Source organism: Canis lupus, chromosome 31, assembly GCF_011100685.1.
Source record: "Canis lupus familiaris isolate Mischka breed German Shepherd chromosome 31, alternate assembly UU_Cfam_GSD_1.0, whole genome shotgun sequence".
Taxonomy (NCBI): Eukaryota; Metazoa; Chordata; class Mammalia; order Carnivora; family Canidae; genus Canis; species Canis lupus.
In genome coordinates this window covers 25,798,383-25,823,041 of record NC_049252.1, presented here as the reverse complement: position 1 = coordinate 25,823,041, position 24,659 = coordinate 25,798,383, and the positions used below count along the sequence as shown (strand labels likewise).

At 36.2% G+C, this 24,659-nt stretch overlaps 1 protein-coding gene across 2 annotated transcripts; it reads right to left on the bottom strand.

The window, feature by feature from the left end:
• Positions 1 to 14,971: 14,971 nt before the first annotated feature.
• LOC100686265 (keratin-associated protein 13-1-like) lies at positions 14,972 to 19,382 on the bottom strand. Of its 2 annotated transcripts, XM_038581125.1 has the most exons (2): positions 19,221 to 19,336; positions 14,972 to 15,017 (listed from the first exon to the last, which is right to left on the bottom strand). In XM_038581125.1, exons 1-2 carry the CDS (start codon positions 19,334 to 19,336, stop codon positions 14,972 to 14,974), a joined length of 162 nt encoding a protein of 53 aa, XP_038437053.1. The 2 variants fall into 2 exon arrangements, with proteins under 2 accessions (XP_038437053.1, XP_038437054.1); XM_038581126.1 differs by lacking the exon at positions 14,972 to 15,017 and having other exon boundaries at positions 18,751 to 19,382.
• Between the last annotated feature and the right edge of the window lie 5,277 nt (positions 19,383 to 24,659).

The following is a 24,659-nucleotide window of genomic DNA, read 5'->3' as shown; positions in this document are numbered from 1 at the left end:
ATACTAGTACCTTCAAACTATGAACTTCCAGGAAATTACTGCTTTAAGATAATTAAAACCCTAAAGATATCAGTTAAGACCTTGCACAGACAAGTTTTCAAGGTCCATTTACAGAAAAATATAATCTATCATTTTAATTTCACAAATACACAACAAACCAAAGGTAGAAAATAAGCAGATAAGAGACCATCACATCATTTTGGATTACAGAGCTTATTACATGTAAATCATGTGAATTTCATTTTGGGTAGAAAAATCTTTGAAATAAATTCTATCACAAAGACTGGCATTCTTTGTGATAAAATAAAATATAAAATTCTAGGAGGCTGAATATATATTTTTTTCTATTCAGCCTTTTAAAATTATCATTCTGGTGTTAACATTAGCTGTATTTCTTATTACTATTCTCCATAACTAATGTCTCTTTTTTCCTCTAGCTACTTTAAGATTTTCTTTTTATCTTTGCTTTCAATCAATTCACTACAATGTGCCTAAATGTGGATTTCTTCTGATTCAAGTACCCTAAGATCTTGGATTTTTGAGTTGGAGGTTTTATTGATTTGTTTGTTCTTGGCTTTCTGTTGTTGTTAATCAAATGTACAAAAGTTTTTACTATAGTCTTTTTTTTTTTTTCCCCCTAGGACTTTTCTTACATTTTTTTTTTTTTTTAGATTGCTTGATGTTTTTGAACAAGTTTCCAAATCTTTAATCCATCTTTTTTCCCCAGTCTTTATTTCTCTGTGTAGTTTAGATTAGATAACATATTTTTTAAAAATCTATTTTCAGGTTCACTTATCCTTGTTTCTGTTTTGTCAAATATTCTCTTAACCTTATTTTAAGTCTTTAACTTAATTTTATGTCTAACTTTCTAAGGATATCCATTAGGTTTTTCTTCAATTATTTCCATCTCTTAAAATTTCCCATATACTTATTCATTATATCCTCTTTTTCTTAAATTATTTACATACTCATCATAGTCCTTTTAAAGTCTGTGCCAACTAGGTCTAATATTTGTAGTAAATATGAATTCGCTTCTATTGATTGTTTTGATCAGGTAACATTTACACACTTTGAAGTTTCATTGAACTGTAAACTGTTTTTGTTTGTGTAAACAAAAATTAGTGGATTTTGAAATATAAATATTTATAAGTACACAGAGTTATAATCATGTGTAAACACATGATTATATGATCAATACACATTTATACACAAAAACATACATATACAAATATATTGATTTATTGTTTTCTGGAGAATATAAGTCCTTCCTTCTGCATGTTAGAAAGGCAAAGGGTTTAACAGTAAGATTCCCTAAAGAATTGAGTCAAGCAGGACTGTCCCCAGTTTAAATCAGCTTCAATATATCTCCACATTCCCTATACTTCCACCAGATATATTGCCACTATGATCTAAGCTCATTAGTATAATCTATATTTCAGCTGAGGGGAAGCTGGCCCATAGCTTCAGATTCTTTCAGTTTACCTTGAATTCATTTGAGTTTCCTTCATTTTAGTCATTGTGTTTTACATTTTTATTATTTTCATGTTCATTTTCATATATTCTTGCACTCCTGTCAAAATTCTTAAACTTTGTCTTTCTTTTTTTTTAATAAATTTATTTTTTATTGGTGTTCAATTTACCAACATACAGAATAACACCCAGTGCTCATCCCGTCAAGTGCCCCCCTCAGTGCCCGTCACCCATTCACCAGCCATACCACCCTGAACGTGCCCGATCTCGTCTGTCTTTAATTTCTTAAAAGTAATAACCACAATTATTTTTCTGTACATTTCTAATATGTACATTATCTGGATATCCTGTCTGTTTGTACTCCATGTTGTCTCTTGGTTTTGTCTTGTTTTGTGTTTTTGTATCATTGGTAATTTTTTATCAATTACCATCGGTAATTTGAGGCTCTAATGATTCTATTTGCACAGGAATTTACCCTGGTTTTACCAACTTGTAGTAAGATTACTAACACATATCAAGAATGATGCAGTTTGGTAGTTGACTTCAGTTCCTATGAAGCACATTCTATGTTCACTTACTCATAAAATTCTAGTAGAGTCTTTAAAATTAGTCTAGAATGTTTGCCTGTATTCCAAGCTCCTTAGAAAAAAGGCCGTGGGGCACCTGGGTGGCTCAGTTGGTTAAGTATCTGACTTTAACTCATTTCAAGATCTTGGGATCCTGAGATGAAGCCAAGGGCAGGCTCCATGCTCAGTGGGGAGTCTGCTTTGGGGTTGTCTCTCTCCTATTCCCTCTGCCCCTCTGCCCTTCTTCTGGGCACCCTCTCTCTCAAATAAATAAATAAATTCATAAATAGTCTTAAAAAAAAAGACTCTGGAATCTGATTCTATTCACTCACACTAGGAGACTATTAAAATTTTTGGAATCAGTGGACAAGTCAGGAAGACAAGTAGCCCAAATACCAACATTTTTTTTTTTTTACTTGAAACTTGTCCTAATTTTTTAAGGTTTTATTTATTTATTCATGAGAGATACAGAGAGAGAGGGAAGACATAGGCAGAAGGAGAAGCAGGCTCCCTGTGGGGAACCCAATGCAGGACTCGATCCCAGGGCCCCAAGATCACACCCTGAGCCAAAGGTTGGCATTCAACCACTGAGCCACCCAGGCATCCCTTTATTTTTACTTAAAACTTGTCTTAATTTTGATCTAGCAATTATGAGCTGATAGTGCTCTAGAGTTTGTGCATAGATTATTTTATCAAGCTTTACCAAGGTTCTTATTCATAGAAATCATTTAAACTATCTAGTCTGATGCTGTCAAAGTTATATTTGGTATAAATATCATGTTACGTTTCTATATATGAGAATGGCTAATAAGAATATTTATTTTGTGATATATACAAAATTATTTAGAATAGACAAGGAAACTAGAGGGTTATCACTAGAAATATATTCTAGTAAATTTAATAGGTGAATATGCAATTTAGGATTATTGTCATTCACTAATCAGACTTCAAGATGATGGGGTAATATGCAGCTGTTATTAATATCTAGCCCTATTTGCCAAATAAACCCTCCCTTCATTGTAAATTAACTGTTCAAATGTTCCCTATACAAACTAGCTAACTTTATGCTGCTCTGCTTTGTTCGTTCCATTTTATTTTTCTGAACCTCCTCTATTCCACCCTCTATTATTTCTGTTTTTGCTTTTCATGGTAGCCTCTTTCAGGAAATTGTGAACATTGATTTCTCTATAAAACTGGGATCTTTGGCCAGTCCTTGACTCACTTTAAGCTTCCATTGCCTCATGTTTAAAAGAAATTTAGTACATAGCACATAGCACATAAAATACGCCCCCAACCCCAGAATGCTGCTTAAGATTCTAAAGAAATAATGACTTGAAAATGTATTTGAACATTTTTTATCATTAAAATAATTATTTGAACATTATTTATCTCAACACAAAGGTTATTCTTTTTTATTAGATTTATCTCTTTTATCAAACTGTATCTCAAATAGCAACGTATTGTTTTCTGGAATACATGGCCTGTAAAAGATTAGCACATCTATAAAAAAAATAAAAAATAAAGGATCTCTGAGGGTGGAGCAAGATGGCAGAAGAGTAGGGGTCCTCAACTCACCTGAACCCCCCTCAACTTACCTAGGTAACTTTCAAATCATCCTGAACACCTGTGAATTCTACCTGAGATTTAAAAAAAGAATAGCTGGAATGTGACAGAGAGAAGAGTCTTCACTTTTAGCAAGTTTCTTCCTTTTTGACTTTCATGTTTCTACAATTACATGTCTTAGATATATTTTCCACTTCTGGAATCCCTTCAACATACTCAATTTAATTTTGAGAGATATACAAAATATGTTTTTTTGTTTTGTGTCTTTTGTTTCCTCTGCCTCATTTTGTTCTATAATGGTGGAAGTTAATACCTTCTAAAACCCAGGATGACCAGGATGCACCCAGAGCCAAGTGGTATACCATGCTGGTTCATTTGGGGGAGATTATACTCTCTCTTCATTCCCATTCTCCCACTCCTTATCTCGTTTATGTTTTGATGGTCAATGTTGGGGCTTTCTACAAGCATTGCTGGTTTATAAAGATTTGGAACTGAGCATCTTCTAACATACAGAACTTAATACACTCAGAACCAAGAGGATAACCCTCTAGGACCCCTCAGGTAGTTTACATTCTCCCTCCACCTCAACTTCTTCAGTATCACCATCTCCCAGTCCCTTCCTCTTTTTTTTCTTCTCTTTTTTTCTTTTTTCCTTTTTTCTCTTTTTTCCCCTTTACTTTTGCTTTTTTCTCTTCTTTTTATTTTTTGTTTTCTCTTTTTTTTTTCTTTTTTGGGATTCTTCACCTTTTATTTTTTACTACTTTGTTTTAAAATTTGTTTTTCACTTTAGTGGTTCTTTGTTTTATTTCATTCTGATCTTTGTTTTCAATTTCTGGTCTCTGACCTCAGCAGAATCATCTAGGGTGAAATTTGCTTAGCTCGTGCTTGATATTCCTAACTCAACCCACTAACACAGCCACTCTACACTGACCAAAATGACTAGAAGGAAGAACTTACCACAAAAGAAAGAATCAGAAACAGTACTCTCTCCCACAGAGTTACAGAATTTGGATTACAATTCAATGTCAGAAACCCAATTCAGAACCACAATTATAAAGCTACTCGTGGCTCTGGAAAAAAAGCATAAAGGATTCAAGAGACTTCATGACTGCAGAATTTAGATCTAATCAGGCCAAAATTAAAAATCAATTAAATGAGATACAATCCAAACTGGAGGTCCTAACGATGAGGGTTAATAAGGTGAAAGAAAGAGTGAGTGACATAGAAGACAAGTTGATGGCAAGGAGGAACGCTGAGGAAAAAAGAGAAAAACAAAAGACCATGAGGAAAGGTTAAGGGAAACAAATGATAGCCTCAGAAGGAAGAATCTACATATAATTGGGGTTCCAGAAAACACTAAAGGGCCAGAGGGCCAGAAAGCATATATGAACAAAGCTGAGAACTCCCCTACTTTGGGGAGGGAAAATCAGGCATTCAGATTCAGAAGATAGAGAGGTTCCCCCCCAATCAATAAAAACTGTTCAACACCTCAACATTTAATAGTAAAACTTGCAAATTCCAAATATAAAGAGAAGATCCTTAAAGCAGTGAGAGACAAGAGATCCCTAACTAATATGGGGAGAAATATTAGATTAACAGCAGACCTCTCCACAAAGACCTGGCTGGCCAGAAAAGGCTGGCAGGATATATTCAGGGTCCTAAATGAGAAGAACATGTAGTCAAGAATACTATATCCAGCAAGGCTCTCATTCAGAATAGAAGGAGAGATAAGGAGCTTCCAAGATAAGCAGAAACTGAAAGAATATGTGACCACTAAACCACCTCTGCAAGAAATATTAAGGGGGACTCTGTAAAAGAAAGAGGAAGCCCAAAGAAATAATCCACAAAAACAGGGACTGAATAGGCATTATAATGACACTAAATTCATATCTTTCAATAGTTACTCTGAACCTGAATGGGCTAAATGATCCCATCAAAAGATTCAGTATTTCTGACTGGATAAAAAAGCAAGACCCACCTATTTGCTGTCTATAGGAGACTCATTTAGGCCTAAGGACACATCCAGCCTGAAAGTGAAAGGTTGGAGAACCATTTTCCATTCACATTCAGAAGAATGAAACTGGACCATTCTCTTACACCAGACACAAAGATAAACTCAAAATGGATAAAAGATCTAAATGTGAGACAAGATTCCATCAAAATCTGAGAGGAGAACCCAGGCAACACCCTTTTTGAACTTGGCCACAGCAATTCTTGCAAGACACATCTATGAAGGCAAGGGAAACAAAAGCAAAAATAAACTATTGAGACTTAATCAAGATAAAAAGCTTCTGCACAGCAAAAGAAACAGTCAACAAAACTAAAAGACAACCTACAGAATGGGAGAAGGTATTTGCAAATGACATATCAGATAAAGGGCTAGTATCCAAGATCTATAAAGAACTTATTAAACTCAACAGCAAAGAAACAAACAATCCAATCATGAAATGGGCAAAATACATGAACAGAAATTTCACCGAAGAAGACCTACACATGGCCAACAAGCACATGAGAAAATGCTCCGCATCACTGGCCATCAGGGAAATACAAATCAAAACCACAATGAGAGACCACCTCACACCAGTGAGAATGGGGAAAATTAACAAGGCAGGAAACAACAAATGTTGGAAAGGATGTAGAGGAAGGGGAACCCTCTTGCACTGTTGGTGGGAATGTGAACTGGTACAGCCACATGGGAAAACCGTGTGGAGGTTCTTCAAAGAGTTAAAAATAGATTTGCCCTGTGACCCAGCAATTGCACTGCTAGGTGTTTACCCCAAAGATACAGATGCAGTGAAAGACCAAGACACCTTCACCCCAATGTTTATAGCAGCAATGTCCACAATAGCCAAACTGTGAAGGGAGCCTCTGTTTCCATCGACAGGTGAATGGATAAAGAAGATGTGGTTTATGTATACAGTGGAATATTACTCAGCCATTAGAAATGAGAAATACCCACCATTTGCTTCATCGTGGATGGAACTGGAGGGTATTATGCTGAGTGAAATAAGTCGATCAGAGAAGGACAAATATTATATGGTTTCACTCATATGGGGAATATAAAAAATAGTGAAAGGGAATAATGGGGAAAGGAGAGAAAAGAGTCAGAAAAATCAGAGAGAGTGACAGAACATCAGAGACTTCTGAGAAATGAACAACGGATAGTGGAAAGGGAGGTGGGTGGGGGGTTGGGGTGACAGGATGACAGGCACTGAGGGGGGCATTTGATGGGATGAGCACTGGGTGTTATGCTATATGTTGGCAAATTGAACTCCAATAAAAAATATACCCCCCAAAATATTAAGTTAAATAAGTAAATAGATAATCTCCATTTTTCACCAACATAAAGACTGTGGTTCTCAGGCATTTGTAGTTTGAATCACTGGAGAACACAGAGGAAATATTCACATATTTTGAACCAAAAATCTTTACAGCAAGGATAATTGGCTTCCTTCTTATATACCATAAAGAAATGAATTCCATCGAAACATTCTCTTGGGATTCAAAGGTTTGGCTACTTTTCCCAGCCAACATTAGATGAGTTTAATGGATGTTATTCAAGCTTTATATTTAGTATTTTCTAAAAATATAAAGCCACAAGTTAGATTTATATTTAATTTTTGTTTTATGTGCAAACCTACCAGTATATCTATATTTTATTATTTTTTTTCTGCACTTCATATATATCCACCAACTTTTGTACTTTTCTTCTCCTATGATGAGAGATGCAAGGATTCACATGATATAAAGGATTGGGCTTTCCTAGTTCTTGAGACATTTCTTTATACAAGATTTATATAAATAGAAAACAACTAAAGATGAAAATTTTATTTCAAATTCCCCAACCTCTAAGAATTCAAAGCTTACTTTGTGAAACAAATTAATCTTGTATAAATATATACATAATATATGTCTGTACATGTATATACCCAATAATACTAAAATAAATTCCTAGTCAATAAATATGTAATAAATAATAAAAACAATATATACAGAGGCCAAGTTCAATATGTTTATTTACTTAAAATAATTAGATTTCTTTAAAAAATTGAAGGTTATGTAATAATTAAACAATTTCCATTACCAATGCAGCTATATGATTTAAAACTTAGGTTAATTGCTTAATTTTACATTTTGCAAGAACCAATCTGAAACCTAAACTAGGTGGTCATAGAGTGGGTGAGCAATTAATCTTTGGACACCTTAAAGAGCGTTGTTTCTTGTGACAATAAAATAGTTAACATTCAGCAAAAAGATCTGGACGTTCAACAAGTTATTCTGTAGAAGCCAGATCCATAGATTGGCTCGTAGAAAAATAGCTGGAGATTCCAAAAACCAAAATAATTTGGGTAGCATAATCTGGATTCACAGCCCAATGCAGGGAAGACACAGATTCTATAATGCAGGGTTCTGAAGCTCCTGGGCTGACAGCTAAGTGAGTAGCAGCTTCTAGGTCCATAGCCCAGAGAACAGCAGCTTCTAGACCCAAAGCTGGACCCAGCAGAAGTCATCCAGGAGGGACTGCAGAGCTTAGGGGTCCTTGGGTGATAGCAGGGTGTCCTACAGCTGGTGGGCTCAGAGCAGGTCTCCTGACAGCCACTGTGGAGGGAGAAGCCCCAGCTGGCAGGTGCTGGGAGAGCAGAGGTCAGTGCAGTAGACCAGGTTGCTGGGATAAGAAGAGCCACAGGAGGAACCTGGGTAGTGCAGGTGTCCCTCATAGGAGCGGGAGAAGTTTACAGAGCAGCAGCTGTAGGACATATTCATAGGATATGTGAGTTCAGCTGAGAAAACACTGAAAATACTGAATTCACAGTGAGAATATTCTGAGGTTTATTCTACCTTCTGGACTGTGGCATTTATATACTCTCAGCCGTAGATGTTAAAAGCAACAAAAGCTTCATCCCTATATTTGTACTCCTTCATTTGCATAGTATTAACTTAATCATCATTTCTGTAATTGCAGTTGCATAGTTTCCTATCTATGGTATTTATGAGGGTTGTAATAAATTTTGTTATAACAGAAAGCCAATGAACTATTCTTACGTCAGAAATGCTATGGTCATTTTGCGCAAATGGCCATGCCATTCTGGACAGGAATGCCCCTCCTTTTCTTCCTGGTATATGCCATATGTGTATCTGACCCTCATTTTTATGGGGTGTGAGTTCCTTCTAAGGGTGGAGATTAAATGACTCTTTCTCTCTCTTTCTTTCTTTCTTTCTTTCTTTCTTTCTTTCTTTCTTTCTTTCTTTCTTTCTTTCTTCTTCTTTCTTTCTTCTTTCTTTCTTTCTCTTTCTTTCTTTTCTTTCTTTCCTTTCTTCTTTTTCTTTCTTTCTTCTTTCTTTCTTCTTTCTTTTTCTGTCTTTCTTTTAATTTGGTTGTTTGGTTATAAGCAGAGCTTTAGACTTGACAAAAAAGGCTTCAAAAGATTGAAAACTACTTGTGACCATTCATTTTTGTCCAAAACTTATTTTCCAAGTATTAAATATCAATACAGAGTATCTCATGCCCAATGAAGAAGGCCCCAACAATGTTACAAATTGAATGGAGAGAGGCTAGGAACAGAAGGAACCTTGGACAAGTATTTGGAAGCAAGATATAAGAGCAGTATGTTGGAACAGAATTGCAAATGGAGATCAATTTGAGCCCATGAAAAGAGAATCAAAGAGCATTTATCAATTGAGGTGAAGGGAAGAAGTAAGTGACAGAGGACAGAGTGAGACATTTAGGCTTCTCTACCTTATTTTAAATTTATAATCCGTTGGATATAAATGTTATTCAAATCAAAACACTTCCAAAAGGATGAAATTTATGAATTTTTTTTTAATTTTTATTTATTTATGATAGTCACACAGAGAGAGAGAGAGAGAGGCAGAGACATAGGCAGAAGGAGAAGCAGGCTCCATGCACCGGGAGCCCGACGTGGGATTCGATCCCGGGTCTCCAGGATCGCTCCCTGGGCCAAAGGCAGGCGCCAAACCGCTGCGCCACCCAGGGATCCCTTATGAATTTTTAAATACATTGCACCTTTTTACAGTCTGCCTTTATAGATATCTCGCTCTTCTGAAATAGTCCTGTTTGGGCCTTGCAGCACCATCAACTTTTCTCTCACATTTTTCTCACTTATTGTCAATCGTCTTCTTTCTTCCCTGGACCATCTCCTTAAGATTAGTATTCCAGTGCAGGATACCTGAATGTCTACTTCTTTTTTTATCTTATTTGATTTAAATGCAATTAATTAACATATAATGTAGCATTAGTTTCAGATGTAGAGTTCAGTTATTCATCAATTATATGTAAAACCCAGCGCACATTTTATTACATGCCCTCCTTAATGCCCATCATCCCCCCACCTCTCCTCCAGCAACCCTCAGTTAATTTCCTATAGTTGAGTCTCTAATGGTTTGCCTCCCTCTCTGACATTGTCTCATTTTATTTTTCCCTCCCTTCCCCTATGATCCTGTATTGTTTCTTAAACTCCACATATGAGTGAAACCATAGGATAAGGTCTTTGATTGGCTTATTTCACTTGGTTTAATACCCTCCAGTTCCACCCATGTCATTGCACAAGGTAAGAGTTCATCTTTTTTGATGGCTGAGTAATACCCCATATCTTCTTCTTCTTCTTTTTTAAAAAAGATTTTATTTATTTATTCATGAGAGACACACAGAGAGAGGCAGAGACACAGGAAGAGGGAGAAGCAGACTCCCAGCAAAGAGCCTGATGTGGGACTCAATCCTGGACTCCAGGATCATGCCCTGAGCCAAAGGCAGATGGTCAACCACTGAGCCACCCAGACATCTCATACCATATCTTCTTTATCCATTCATCTGTTGATGAACATCTGGGCTCTTTCCATAGTTTGGCTATTGTGGACATTGCTGCAATAAACATTGGGATTGGGTCCTTGTGCACCTTTGAGTCACTATGTTTGTATCCTTTGGGTTATTAACTGGTAGGGCAATTGCTAGATCATAGAGTAGCTTTATTTTCAACTTTTTTTTTTTAATTTTTATTTATTTATGATAGTCACAGAGAGAGAGAGAGGCAGAGACACAGGCAGAGGGAGAAGCAGGCTCCATGCACCGGGAGCCCGACGTGGGATTCGATCCCGGGTCTCCAGGATCGCGCCCTGGGCCAAAGGCAGGCGCCAAACCGCTGCGCCACCCAGGGATCCCTATTTTCAACTTTTTGAGGAACTTCCATACTGTTTTCCAGAGTGGCTTCACCAGCTTGCATTCCCACCAATGGTGTAAGAGGGTTCTCCTTTCTCCACATCCTCACCAACATTCGTTGTTTCTTGACTTGTCAATTTTAGTCATTCTGACTGGTGTGAAGTGGTATCCCACTGTGGTTTTGATTTGTATTTCCCTGATGCTGAGTGATGTTGATCATTTTTTTCATGTGTCTGTTGGCCAATTGTATCTCTTTGGAGAAATGCCTAGTTCTAATGAGCTCTCTAAACTAAATACTATAGGACTCTCTTTAGGTACAAACAGAATATTCTCAGAAATAAATATGGGAATATAAGAAGAAATAAAAGGTAGATGTGTGGGTAAACATAAACTACATTTGAGTACAAATTTACAAACGAATAATTGAAATTATTTTTGGTTTTAAAACATATGTAGAATTAAAATGCACAAGGACAATAATGCTTAAAAAGAGATGCGTTTCATATAAGGCATTCTAAGGTTTTAGCATTATTAGGAAAGTTGTAAAATAATAATTCATATTAAAACAGAAATAAATCAAGAATGTACATTGAAATTTCTAAGACATTCTAAAATCAGTAAAACACTGCAAATATTACACTTAAATGGGGGAAGTGAGAATATTAAGGTTTTTAACTAATATTTAAAAAGCAGAAAAGGAAAAGAATAACAATTAAAAAATAAAATAATAGGAAAATTATAGGTTGGTAGATATAAACTCATGTATACATGTATGTGCATATATACATATGAGTATGTATAAAACATAAAAGGACTAACAGGTCCAATTCAAAGATTTGGAATGCCATATTGAGGTAGAGATAGAAAAACCATAATATTCCACTTTTAAGAGTAAGTGATAAAGAGGCACCTGGGTGGCTCAGTCGATTAAGAATCCAACTCTTGATTTCAGCTCAGGTCCTGACCTCAGGGTTGTGAGATGGAACTCTGAATAGAGCTCTACGCTGGGTATGGAGATTCTGACTCTTCTTCTCCCTCTTTCCCCTCCCCCATTCATGCTCACTCTTTCCCTCTCTCTCTCTTTCTCCCTCTCTCTCTAAAACATATACATGTGCATATATTTATGCATATTTATGTGTGTGTATATATATATATATATATATATATATATATACACACACACAGATTTTTTTTAATTAAAATGTTGACTCTGAGTTGTGGAAATAATGGCTTCCAAATATGTATTTGATTCTTATCTCTCTATTCTACCTAATTTTTTTTTCATATCTGTGGTTTGTGGAACTATCAGATTTCCATTATATATTTTAGCTCCTACTTTTGCCACCCATATAATTATTTTATGGGAGTTGCTATTCAACTTGTTATTAACCATCCAGAGGATTCAACTTTGATGAATCATCTTAACAAGTAACCAGGCATTTAAAAGGCATGAGTTGGAATATTAAAGCTGATGCCATCAGATAATGTGTTATCTATTTGTTATCTAGAAAGTGTTTCTGTTATATTTGCTCAATGTAGATAGGAGTTACTTGTGTCCTGCAAAAATGGTAAATACATCCACTGGGAAGCTATACCATGACCAAGGAAGAAGTGGAAGAAGAAGGCAGCTAATATCTGAATTTCAGACTTTTTTGTATTGGTGGTAAAGATATTTTCTTTCTCACAGACAACTTTTAGTACCTATTTTAGGTACTAAAAACCTATTTGCAATTCTTTGCTGCTGAGATATTCTCTCAACTTTTTGTTGTCTTTATTATCTTCAATTTTAAAGCACACATTTATTGAGCACAATATTATTCTAGGATGGCATCTGTGTTCTTTCAGAATTTTGAATATTTTATTCAATCGTCTTTGTAAGTAATTCATATCTTAGTCCTATTGTCACTTTTTTTTTTAAATCAGCTTTCTTTCTCAGATTTCTTAGAAATGTTTCTGTCATTGGTATTCATCAGATTTACTAGTATGTAGGCATGGTATTCTCTGTCTTTAACTTTTTGTTTGCAGCCTATACTGACTTTTTTGGGAAAATTTTTGCAGTTTCTCCCCAATATATTTTCTCTCTAATTCTTTTTCTTATTTGGTTCAGGACCCCGAATATAAGTATGTTAAATCTTTTCATTGTGGTCCATATTTGCATGAATTCCCTTCTCTATTTTTTATCTCCATTTCTCTCCATGCACTAGTTTAGATAAATATTTCTCAATTAAGAGTGATTGTGCCTTCTATCCCCCAGGTAATATTTGGCAATATCTGGAAAGACAATTCTGGCTTTCATGACTAGGAAGCCTCTGATCTGCTTTGTGTTCATTTCCTTCTATTTAAAATAACCTGGATGCATTGGGTGGCTCACTTGTTTAAGCATCCAACTTTTGATTTTGGCTCAGGTCATAATCTCAAGGTTCTGAGATAGAGTCCTGCATCAGGCTCTGTGCTGGGTGTGTAGCCTGCTTACGATTCTTTCTTCCTCTCCCTCTGCCTCTAAACAAACAAACCTGAATTTTGAAAGGAGTCTTTGTCATAGATCTATTTGAGGGTCGAAGGAAATAATGAGTAAGATATTCTTTGAACCTTGATTATAGCACTATTTAGGGATAATGTCTTTTTGTAATTTGTTTTTATTCCTTAGTAACCTGCTATTTATCTTAGTCTTATACAAGTTTAAGTACTTGGTCTGCAAAAGCTGAGAAAATTACCAAAAGAGTAAACATATATTGTCCCCAACTTTATAGTGAGGTCTAAAATAAATAGGTCTGTTGCTATAAAGTGCTTTTTTTTTTCACCTATATTTAGTTTGAGCTTTAGTAAAGCATTGATAAGGAATCACACACATTCTTTCCATACATTAAAAAAAAAAGTGTATTATGTTAGACATATATCAACGGATGTGTGAGTCAGGCCATTTTTAACAATAAGATTTAGTTAAACTCATTAGAGTTCATTTAAGGTTAATATGAATTTTCAGAGTGGCCTTTTAGTTTTTCTTTCCTTTACTATATTAACTATATAAGGCTAAATATCATTCTTGTTCACAGAATTCCTGAAGAATCTGTCAACTTCATAATCACATTCCCTCTGTCCACATAGGTAAAAACCACATCATTTTTGAAGGATTCAAACTGTATCCTAATTCTCAGACTTTCTCCATAAGACTCTAAAACTAAAAAAATATGAATGCCCAATAACTATAGTTTGAATAAGAAAAATATCCATAGTTCAAAGAAATTATATCAAATTCATGGAATGCCTGGGTGCCTCAGAGGTTTAGCATCTGCCTTCAGCTTAGGGCATGATCCCAGCCTCTGGGGATTGAGTCCTGCATTTGGGTCCCTGCAGGGAGCCTGTTTCTCCCTCTTCCTATGTCTCTGACTCTGTTTAGGTGTCTCTCATGAATAAATAAATAAAATTTTTTAAAAAAATAATTATATCAAATTCACAAGTTTTAGACTTCCAAAATTTACTCTGAGATGCATACTGAGCTTTTTTAAACCTGTCCAATCAAACTTAACAAAAATTCTACTCAATTATGTATAAACAAAAACATAAAATATTGCAGAATAAATTAGTTTATTGGATTATAATCATTTAACTTTTTATCTATTTGGAGCAGGAAATAAATTAGCATGAACTCCATCCATAATGCTGATATTACACTTGTTTTAGAGATAAGTCATTAAATCAGAAAGATGCAATCACTCTGTTAGACTATGCTTGATGGAAAGAAATTGGGTAAGGAACTGGTGATCAAAGTTTAAGACAGTTACCCCTGGAAATAATGAGCATGATGAAACTCTGAGTAGACATTTTGATAGCTTTGCATAAATGTACTAGAACTCAACAAGTTGATTAGCAGAAGCCAGATAGATAGGTAGGTTGGCAACAAATCCCTGGTGGCTACTACAAGCAAAGTCGGTTGGGTGGCAGAAATTGGATCCATAGCTCAGGAAAGAGAAGCCACAGACTGTAATCTACCACTGGATCGACAGTCCCATGAATAGCAGCTTCTCGATCCATAACCTAGAGAGAGGCTGGTGTTGGGCCCATAGATACAATATAAATTGACTGGCAGGGACTGCAGAGCATGGAGATCCTTGGGTGGTAGCAGAATGTCTGATAGGGGCTGGACACCACATAGGATGCTTAGCAGCTGGTGGGCTCACAGCAGGTCTCCTGACAGTCACTATAGAGAGAGGATCCCAGATGACAGGTGCTGGGACAGCAGAGGTCAGTGTTGTAGACCAGATTTTGGGGGTAAGAGCCACAGGAGGAGCCTGGGTAGGTAGCTCAGGACACTTCATCCCCCCGCCCCCCCAGGAACTGGAAGGAGAATTTTCTAGAGCAGCAACTGTGGGACGTGTTGGCAGGAGATAAGAGTTCTGATTAGTCACCATGAGAAAATTCTGAGATTTTAAGATGATTTTGTGCACTGGATATTTTACATACTCATCAGTTGATATGGCACAGTTACAGATACAGTCCTCTGTATCATCTGTGCATCCTCTTCTGCATTTGTGCAATTCATTAACCTTCTCTGTCATTGCAGTTGACTAACTTCGTACCTGTTGTCCTTATGGATACAATGAATACAATGATCATTCCTATCTCAGTAATTCCAGAACTATTTGTCAGTAATAGTTCTATGGCCAGGAAAGCTTCTTCTTCTCTCGCTGGCTATGACTCCATGTATATCAATTCCTGCTTTGCTCCAGGATACTTTCTGTCACTTTTCTACTATGTCAAGTGCTAAGTGACATAGCTTTATTTCTTATAAGGATACTTCTAGTGATTGATTCCACTTGTCACCACTGATTTACATTCTCCAAATTTATTCTCCATCTATCACATATTTTATAGCACTTCTCACATCCAATAGAAGGAAGAAAAATAACACATAATGGAATGTGGCTAGAAATAGGAAGGAGTCAAACATTTAAAGGCAAAGAGACTCAAAAAGACTAAACAGAGGTGGAGTCACAAGAAAAGTTTGACTCAGACCATTTGAAGAGGGAGCAGAGATGATGGTGACAACGTAGTTATCTAGAAAAAGGAAATGAAGAGACAAGGATTTCAATGATGTCTTCTACCTATTTTTAGCCTAATGGATCTTTTAATCTAAATGACATTTAAAACAAATAGTATCACATATTTTAATTTTACATTATCCAAATTTTTAGAGAATCTGGGGCCTCCTCCTAGAACAACTCAGCCTCTCAACTGCTCAGACTGAATGAATTTTGTGCATTTTCAAAGTCATTTCTTTTCCTGTAATTCCCTCCAAAAATATAAAATAGGTGTCCCTGTATGGCTCAGTTGGTTAAGCAACTCTTGATTTCAACTCAGGTCATGATCTCAGGGTCATGAGATTAAGACCCCCATCAGGCTCTATACTGCCTGCTTAAGATTCTTCCTCTCCATTTTCCTCTGCCTCCCCCACCTCTCTCTTTTTTCAAAAAAAAAAAAAAAAAATATATATATATATATATATATATATAAAATAGCCTTCTTTTATCACTCTTCATTTTCTTTTGAATAGTATAATAACTAAGTATTAATTTCCCATGGGTTCACTATGTCAGATAAATTTGCACTGAAATAAATACTAACAGATTTTTGGAGGGCTGAAGGAAAATAATCTTAGGTGGAAACAATTCCAAGAAAGGTTAGGCATACTATTTACTAATTGTATTCTCTAGGAAGCAAGCACCAAGACACAGATAGAAGAAAAAAAAGTTTGTAAGAGTAGAATGAAAAAAGCCATTCTACCACTGTGTTCTAGTCACTGACCAGGAACTGCCACGAGGAGAACTTAACCTTGGCTTAAAAGCTGAGGCAGAGCCCAAAGAAGCCAGCAGAGAAAGCCTGTCTTCTGGCCTCCCTTGTCACAACCAAGCAGCCATTCCTTTTGTGAAGTGATGTGATGTGCATTCCAGTGCAGATCTGTACCTGTTCCAGTTCACTGGTTGCACCTTCAGGGTCAACTTGTCAGGAAAGAGATTCTTCATGGCTCGGCTATGGCTCTTTTTTCAGGGGAACTATAAAAGGGCAGTGCCAGTGGCATGAAACACGGTCAACATCCCTGCATTTGGTTTTGGAGCTGCAGCTGCTGCTCACCATCTTCCTCCTTCACTATCCATTAGAGATTTGTCTCACCCTTAGTTACCACCTCTGGTGGTCATGGTGGATTTCTTGGTGGTCTTACCCAAACCTCATTCCTTAGAAATATGAATCCTGATAACTGTACCTTTTTCTTGCTAGAGTTGTTGCATTCAACAAGTTATGTCCACAGGTGGATGGAAGGTTCCAAGACCCATTCAAGGAGATCAACTGAGCTTCACAGGTATTTCCCTTTCCTTCATTGTGTAACAGCAACCCTACCACTTTCTACTAATCATAATCACCTCCCCTCGGATAGATGACAACTCCTTTTTTTTTTTTTTTTTTTCCTTTTGGTTTCTGAAAACAAGGAGCCAAAAGTGCTCAGGCAGCAGCTGTAGTTGTAGTTCAGCGAGATCCTTGATGTGTTCCTCAGCAAGTCTGCCTTTGGGCGGCAGACTTTAAAATTCCAGCTACAGAAATAGGAAGCACAAAGTTCTTAAATGGGTCTTTAGAAGTGATAGGTGGATATTTGGAGCCCAATCTTTTGAGGATAGAGCCTCCATGCTAACACTTCAACTTTACAGTCAGTAGACCAATCCAATGTACCATCAGACAGGCAGCTTCATAGTGGTGTGGGTTTTTTGATAAAACCTGTGGATCTCACTTATACTGTCTCTACTATGAAGCAGATTTCCTGAGTGGATGCTACATTGTGAGCAATCCATGCTGGTAGAACAAGGTATTCATTAACTCCTGAATAATGGTGCTGCTGAGGTAAGCATAAGAAACAAACTCATACTCTAAATACATATCTATACATTTGAGAATGAACACTGACCTTTCCAGGGCAGAAGAGGACCACGTTCAACTTGTAACCAAGCAGCCAGTTGGTCTTGAGGAATAAAATGCTGGGATTTTAGCATTAGCCTCCATTGCCAAGATTGGATATTCAGAGGTGGCATTAATTATATCAGCCTTGTAAGTAGGAGCTTATGATAATGGACCCATCCATAGCTTCTGCGGTTTCTTGTTCAGCTTATCTGCATCATAAGGACAGCTGACAAAGGTAGGCTCACATTAACTGGCAGAGTCATTTTATCTACTTGATTGTTTCATTCCTCTTCCATGGTAAATGCAAAAGAAGAAACACACAGATCACACCTGCATGTGTCTATCTACATGTCTGCAAACCAGATTTCTTTGTACCGACTTTCTAATATTTGCCCTTCCAGGTCCCTACCTAGCTGATCAGGCCAATTGTCCACAAATCTAAGATGAATCAGATGTGTTTTTTCCTTTTGTCAGCAAACATGAAGGTCCCATATAACTTTGGAGTAAACATGCTCTATATTGCTCTGAGGTTATTGTTCATATACAATTTATGCATGCAAAAAAAGAATTCCAAAAAAAAAAAAAAATTTTAGAGGAAAAAGTGTCTAAAGCCTCAAATAAATTAGTTCAAGTTTATCAATCTATCAGACTTCCAGAGTTTGTTCCCAGAGACTTAGTAAACATTAACTTGAATACCTCCAGAAAAACAAAAGAAAAAATAAAATTACCCAATTGAAACTAACAATAAAATAAGCAAAAAATTTGGAAGCCAGAATGAGTTTATTACATTATATTCATAAATGTTTTCATCATTCTTTTGAGTAAAGTATATCAATAAGAATCCCATTAATTCATTAACATTAGTTCATGTTTATTAACATAAATACCATTAATTTATCTCACAATTTATTTCATTAATTCCACTAATTCTATAAATTCATCCAATAAGATTAAATATATGCTAGGGACAGTTTTTTGGCCAATACTTTCTGGCTGGAAGAAAGTTGACTAGATAGTATTTCTTGAAGATCATAAAGATGATAAACTCTCTGTTTAGAGGTTAGACATATTGCTCAAAATGTCTGGACCCTCAACAAGTGGATCTATAGAAGCCAGATCCACATGTTGGTCTGTAACAGGATGACTGACAGCTCCTGGAGGTGAAGAAGGTTGGGCGGCAGAATCTGGATCCATAGCTCAGGGAAGGGAAGCCACAGACTCCAGAACCCAGGGATCTGAAACCCTTGGATCCACAGCCCACTGAGTAGCAGCTTCTGGATCCATAGCCCAGGGAATGGCAGCTGCTGGTCCCAAAACCCAGAGACCCAGAGCAAGTCGTCTGGCAGGGACTGCAGAGCGTGGAGGTCCTCGGGCGGTAGCAGGACGTCGGGCAAGGTCTGGACACCACACAGGATGTCTGGCAGCTGGTAGGTTCACAGCAGGTCTCCTGACAGCCACTGTGGAGGGAGGAGCCCACCTGGCAGGTGCTGGGAGAGCAGACATCAGTGCAGTAGACCAGGTTGCTGGGGTGGGATGAGCCACAGGAGGAGCTGGGGTAGCGCAGGTATCCCCCAAAGGAGCGGGAGGAGAAGTTTCCAGAGCAGCAGCTGTAGGACATGTTGGCAGGAGATGTGAGTTCAGCTGACTGACGGTGAGAAGATTCTGATGTTGAATGTCATCTGCTAGACTGGGGCACTTTTATACTCTCAGCCACGGGTGTGGCATTTTTTACAGTTGCCTTTCCCACACTTGGAATCTCTCATTCCATATGTGTAATTCAATGATATTTTCTGTAATTGCAGATGATTCCTTCCATCTCATACTTACAGAATTCATCATGTTGTTATAGCACCAAGCCAACGAACTATTCCAAAGTCAGAAATGCTATGACTGTATGTCATTAATGACAGCTAATCATGGCCAGAAAAGCCCCTACTCTTCTCCTTGGATGAGACTCATTTTGCCTTTGCCCCTATGTTGGCTGAGGAAATGCTTAGATCTAAAGACAGAGATTGAGATTAAGTCTTTTTTTTTTCCCCAGTGGAATAGAGGCACCCTATTTGTCACCAATGATTTTCTTTTTGTAAATTTATTTCTTCCCCTAAAATTCATTTACATATATTACATTATATTACATATTGCCTCTCAAATCCAATGGAAAAGGGAAAATAGATAAGACAAATTGATCGAGAAACATGGTGGATCACAGAGATGAATCAGGACAAGTATTTAAGGGCAAAATGACTAAGTAAGACTAATTTGAAAGAGTCTCAATGGATACCAACTTGTACATATGAGAAAAATCCCAAAGAGTCAAATAGTCTTGAGGTAAGAGAAGATAACTAGTGACACTATAGATCTTCCCATTTCTGTGTAATTCCAATAAAAATGGGTTCTGGATCAATATAGTTTATGGCCTTTCATATATACATTGTCCCTTTGTAACCTGTCATTACAATGTGTCCAGTGATCCTACTCTCCTAGAACAGCTCTTATTACATATTTTTATCTTAGATTCTTTCCTTCAATTGTCTCCTTCATTGTAAAAACACTTTTTTCCTACTACACTTCTTTAAGATTATCTTTCTACTATAAAATACTTTCTTTTATAGAACTCTCCACATGAAGCAAACCTAAGCTAAAACAAATACTGAAGTGTTTTCTTCTGTTAGGAAGACAATTACCTCAGAGGGGAACTTGTAATTGAAAGAAACAATAAAAAAGAGTGAAATATAAGTGAGTTGTCTAAATATTCATTGTCCATAACACTAATAAAGTGATTCGTGGTTCTGAATATATAGGTGGAAGTAAATAGTAATCGAGAATGATCACGAAAATCTCTTGAAAACTTACTAAAAATTTTAAAGATTATAAAATAATAACTTAAAAGGGTAAAGTTATAGCTTTCATCATTTTACTACTACTCCTGAAAGTGTGAAAATTTACTATTACATAAGTAAACGTGTAAGTAGAAATCTCGATCTTAAAGTATTGATAATTAAATATAATACACTAAATAATCTATATAAAATACTTAGAATATCATATTGGACTAGAAATCAAAACTATTTTTTTAAACATTTTATTTATTTGATTGAGAGATAGAGATCACGAGCAGGGGGGAAGGACAGAGGGAAAAGCAGACTCCTCGCAGAGTAGGGAGCCTGAAGCAGGGCTCAATCCCAAGACTCTAAGATCATGACCTGACCTGAAAGTAGATGCTTAACCTACATAGGCACCTGGAAATCAAACCTATTTTCTGCTTAAAATAGATTTTCCTGAACATAAGGAAACAGAGAAAGTAAAAAGATACATCAGGAAAAAAGAAAGAAAGAAGAAAGAAAAAGAAAGAAAGAAAGACAGAAAGAAAGAAAGAAAGAAAGAAAGAAAGAAAGAAAGAAAGAAAGAAGAAAGAAAGAAAAAGAAAGAAAGAAAGAAAAAGAAAGAAAGAAAGAAAGAAAGAAAGAAAGAAAGAAAGAAAGAAAGAAAATGCTACTTCCATTTTACTAACTTCAAAGTTTGCTATAAGATATAAAGCATCATGTTATTAGATGTAATACAAAGATATTTCTTAACAGTCATTCTGTCAACCTTCCAGGATGATATCCATTATTTTTGTATTCATTAGAGGTTACCCCAACACCACACCATCCAACCATCCAACAGAGTAGCCACTAGCCACATATATCAAGTTCAATTTACACCAATTAAAATTAAGTTAAAATAAAAATTTGTGGGATGCCTGGGTGGCTCAGTGGTTGAACATCTGCCTTCGGCTCAGGGTGTGATCCTGGAGTCCCACATGGGGCTCCCTGCAGGGAGCCTGCTTCTCCTTCTGCCTGTGTCTTTTACTCTCTCTGTCTCTGTGTCTTTCATGAATAAATAAATAAAATCTTAAAAAAAAATTATTCCTCAGTTATATTAGCCACATTTCATGTGCAAAATAGATACATGTGGCTGTGGGATATCATATATTGGAAAATGCAGACAAAAATATTTTGGGTGCCTGAGTGGCTCAGTCGGTTGAGTATCTGCCTTTGGCTCAGATCATGATCCCAGGGTCCTAGGATCAAGTCTCACACTGGGCTCCCTGCTCAAGGGGTGGTTTGCTTCTCCCTCTCCCTCTCCCCTCTGCTCATGCTTACTCTCTTTTTCTCTCTCTCAAATAAATAAATAAAATCTTTAGAAGAAAAATATTTTCAGCAACACAGAAATTTCTATTGGACAGCACTGCCTTAAAGTTCACAGCATGCCTTGTTGACTTGCTAATAGAAATGAATACTTTTACTATTTCTAGTTCAGTGCAAGAATGTCAGAAAGCTTGAGGTCAATTATCCTTATCCCAAGTCAGGTACTACTATGTTAGGATTTTCTGTAATGCAATTTCATGTATGCTTATGCATATTGATATATATTTGCCTCCATGTTTTTATGACCAAAATTTGTTTAAATTTACCCAATATATGTATATTTTATTATATATTGTAATAATTATATATATGACCAATTTACTCTACATTTTTAATTATACATAAAGATATATATATATATATATATCTTTTGTTTACTCTTCATTTCTTCTTACATATTTTTCTATGTTCTGGGATTATTTTGCTTCTGACTATATATAATTTCTATTATATATTTTAGGTATGAAAGGCTAGTAACTCATTATTTACAGTTTTGATTATCTGAAAATGTCTACATTTCTCCTTTTTTTTTTTTTTTTTAAAGGGAGCAAGGCAGTGGGGAGGCACAGAGAGAGAATCCCAAGCAGGCTCCATGCCCAGCCCAGAGCCCGACTCCAGGCTTGATCCCATGACCTTGAGATCATGACCTGTGCCAAAATCAAGAGTCAGATAGTCAACTAAACCACCCAGGTGCCCCCTCCTCATTTTTGAAATATATACTCATTAGTCAAGTACTCTAAAGTTTTCTTTCTTCAGAAATTTGAGAATATATGTCTTCCTACTTTCCTTTTTCTGTTTAGAATTCAGCTGTCAATCTTACTATTGCTTTAAATTTGTCTCTTCTTTTTTGTTCATCAGTTTGACGCCAATATATTCTCTTTGTTAGTTTAAATATGTTCTCCATAACAATCTCTAATTGTCTCTCAAGCTATGTATAATGTATTTTCAATCCATTCAACAATTTACATTTAACTTATTGAATTTTTTTTTTTTTTTTTTTTTTTTTTTTTTTAGGGAGAGCAAGCATGAGCAGAGGTGGAGGGAGGGGCAGAGGAAGAGGGAAAATTTTGAGAGAGAGAAGGAGGATCTCATGACCCTGAGATCAAGACCCTAGCCAAAATCAAGAGTTGGACACTTAGCAGACTGAGTCACCCAGGCATCCCTCTACTTGGTTCTTTTAATATGCTTCTCTCTCTTAAAATTTTAAATCTATCTTTTTATTTCTAAAGTGAATTCTACTACCTGGCATATAGTTTGGATTTTGTTATTTCTTCACTTATTGAAGTCTGGTAAATTTCCCTAAGGTATCAGATGATCTATATCTATGTCATCTATGTATACCATCTATATACTCATCTATGTATAAAACTATACAATTATATCTATACCTCTAAATCTATACCTGCATTTATAATTTATGTTTATCTATGTAAAGAAATAGTTTAAGTTCACCTCTATACCATGATAATTTTTTTTGTAGTTTCAAGTTTTTATTTAAATTCCTATTAGTTAACATATAGTGTGATATTAGTTTCAGGTGTACTATACAGTGATTTTTTTTTAAGATTTTATTTATTTATCCATGAAAGACACAGAGAGGGGGGGGGGGGGCACAGACACAGACAGAGGGAGAAGCAGGCTCCATGTAGGGAGCCTGACGTGGGACTTGATCTCAGGTCTCCAGGATCACACCCTGGGCTGAAGCGGTGCTAAACCACTGAGCCACCCGGGCTGCCTGTACAATACAGTGATTTAACATTTCCATACAACATCTATCTGGTGCTCATCACAACAAGTGAAGTCGTTAATGCCTATCACCTGTTTAACCCATCCCCCTGCCCACCTTCCCTCCATCAACCCTCAGTCTGAGTTCTGAATATTTAAGAGTCTGTTTTATGGTTTGCTTCTATCTCTCTCTGTCTTTTTCACCCCTGCGTTCATCTGGATTTTTCTTAAATTCTACATATGAGTGAAGTCATATGGTATTTGTCTTTCTCTGACTTCTTTTACTTAGCATAATACTCTCTAGCTCTATCTACATCACTGCAAATGGCAAGATTTAATTCTTTTTCATGGTTGAGCAATATTCCATATATATATGTATATTATACACACACTATAAAATTTCTCTATCCATTCACACATACATAATATATATATAAATATACACACACACTATATCCATTCACACTATGACTTCTCTATCCATTCACACATATTATATATATATATATATATATATATATATATATAATATACACACACACATACTAAAACTTCTCTATCCATTCATTAGTTGATGAACATTTGTGCTTTTTTCATAATTTGGCTGTTGTTGATAATGCTGTTATAAACATCAGGGTCTGTGTATCCCGTTGAATCTGCATTTTTGTATTCTTTGGGTAATTACCTAGTAGTGAAATTCCCATATCATAGCATAGCTTTATTTTTAATTTTTTAGGGATCTTCCATACTGTTTTTCAGGGTGGCTACTCCAGTTTGTGTACCATGCTAATCTAATCAAGCATTGACATGATTAGGAGCTTAATTTCAGTTCATAGGAAGGGGTAAATATTTAAGGTTCTCCCTAGTCCTAACATATTGTTCAGAGTCTCAGTTTTGGTCAAAATCATTGGAAATTTCTAACTTTCATTTGGAGTTACCTGAGCTCATGAGTCTCATCAGCCTCTTTTGGATTCAACAATATCCCTAATCTAAAAGTAGTCACAAATTCTACGACTTTGTTGTTGT

Coding starts and splice junctions, on each gene's coding strand:
- LOC100686265 (XM_038581126.1), bottom strand. CDS start 19,336: ATGTCCTACAGCTGCTGCTCTGGAAACTTCTCCTCCCGCTCCTTTGGG.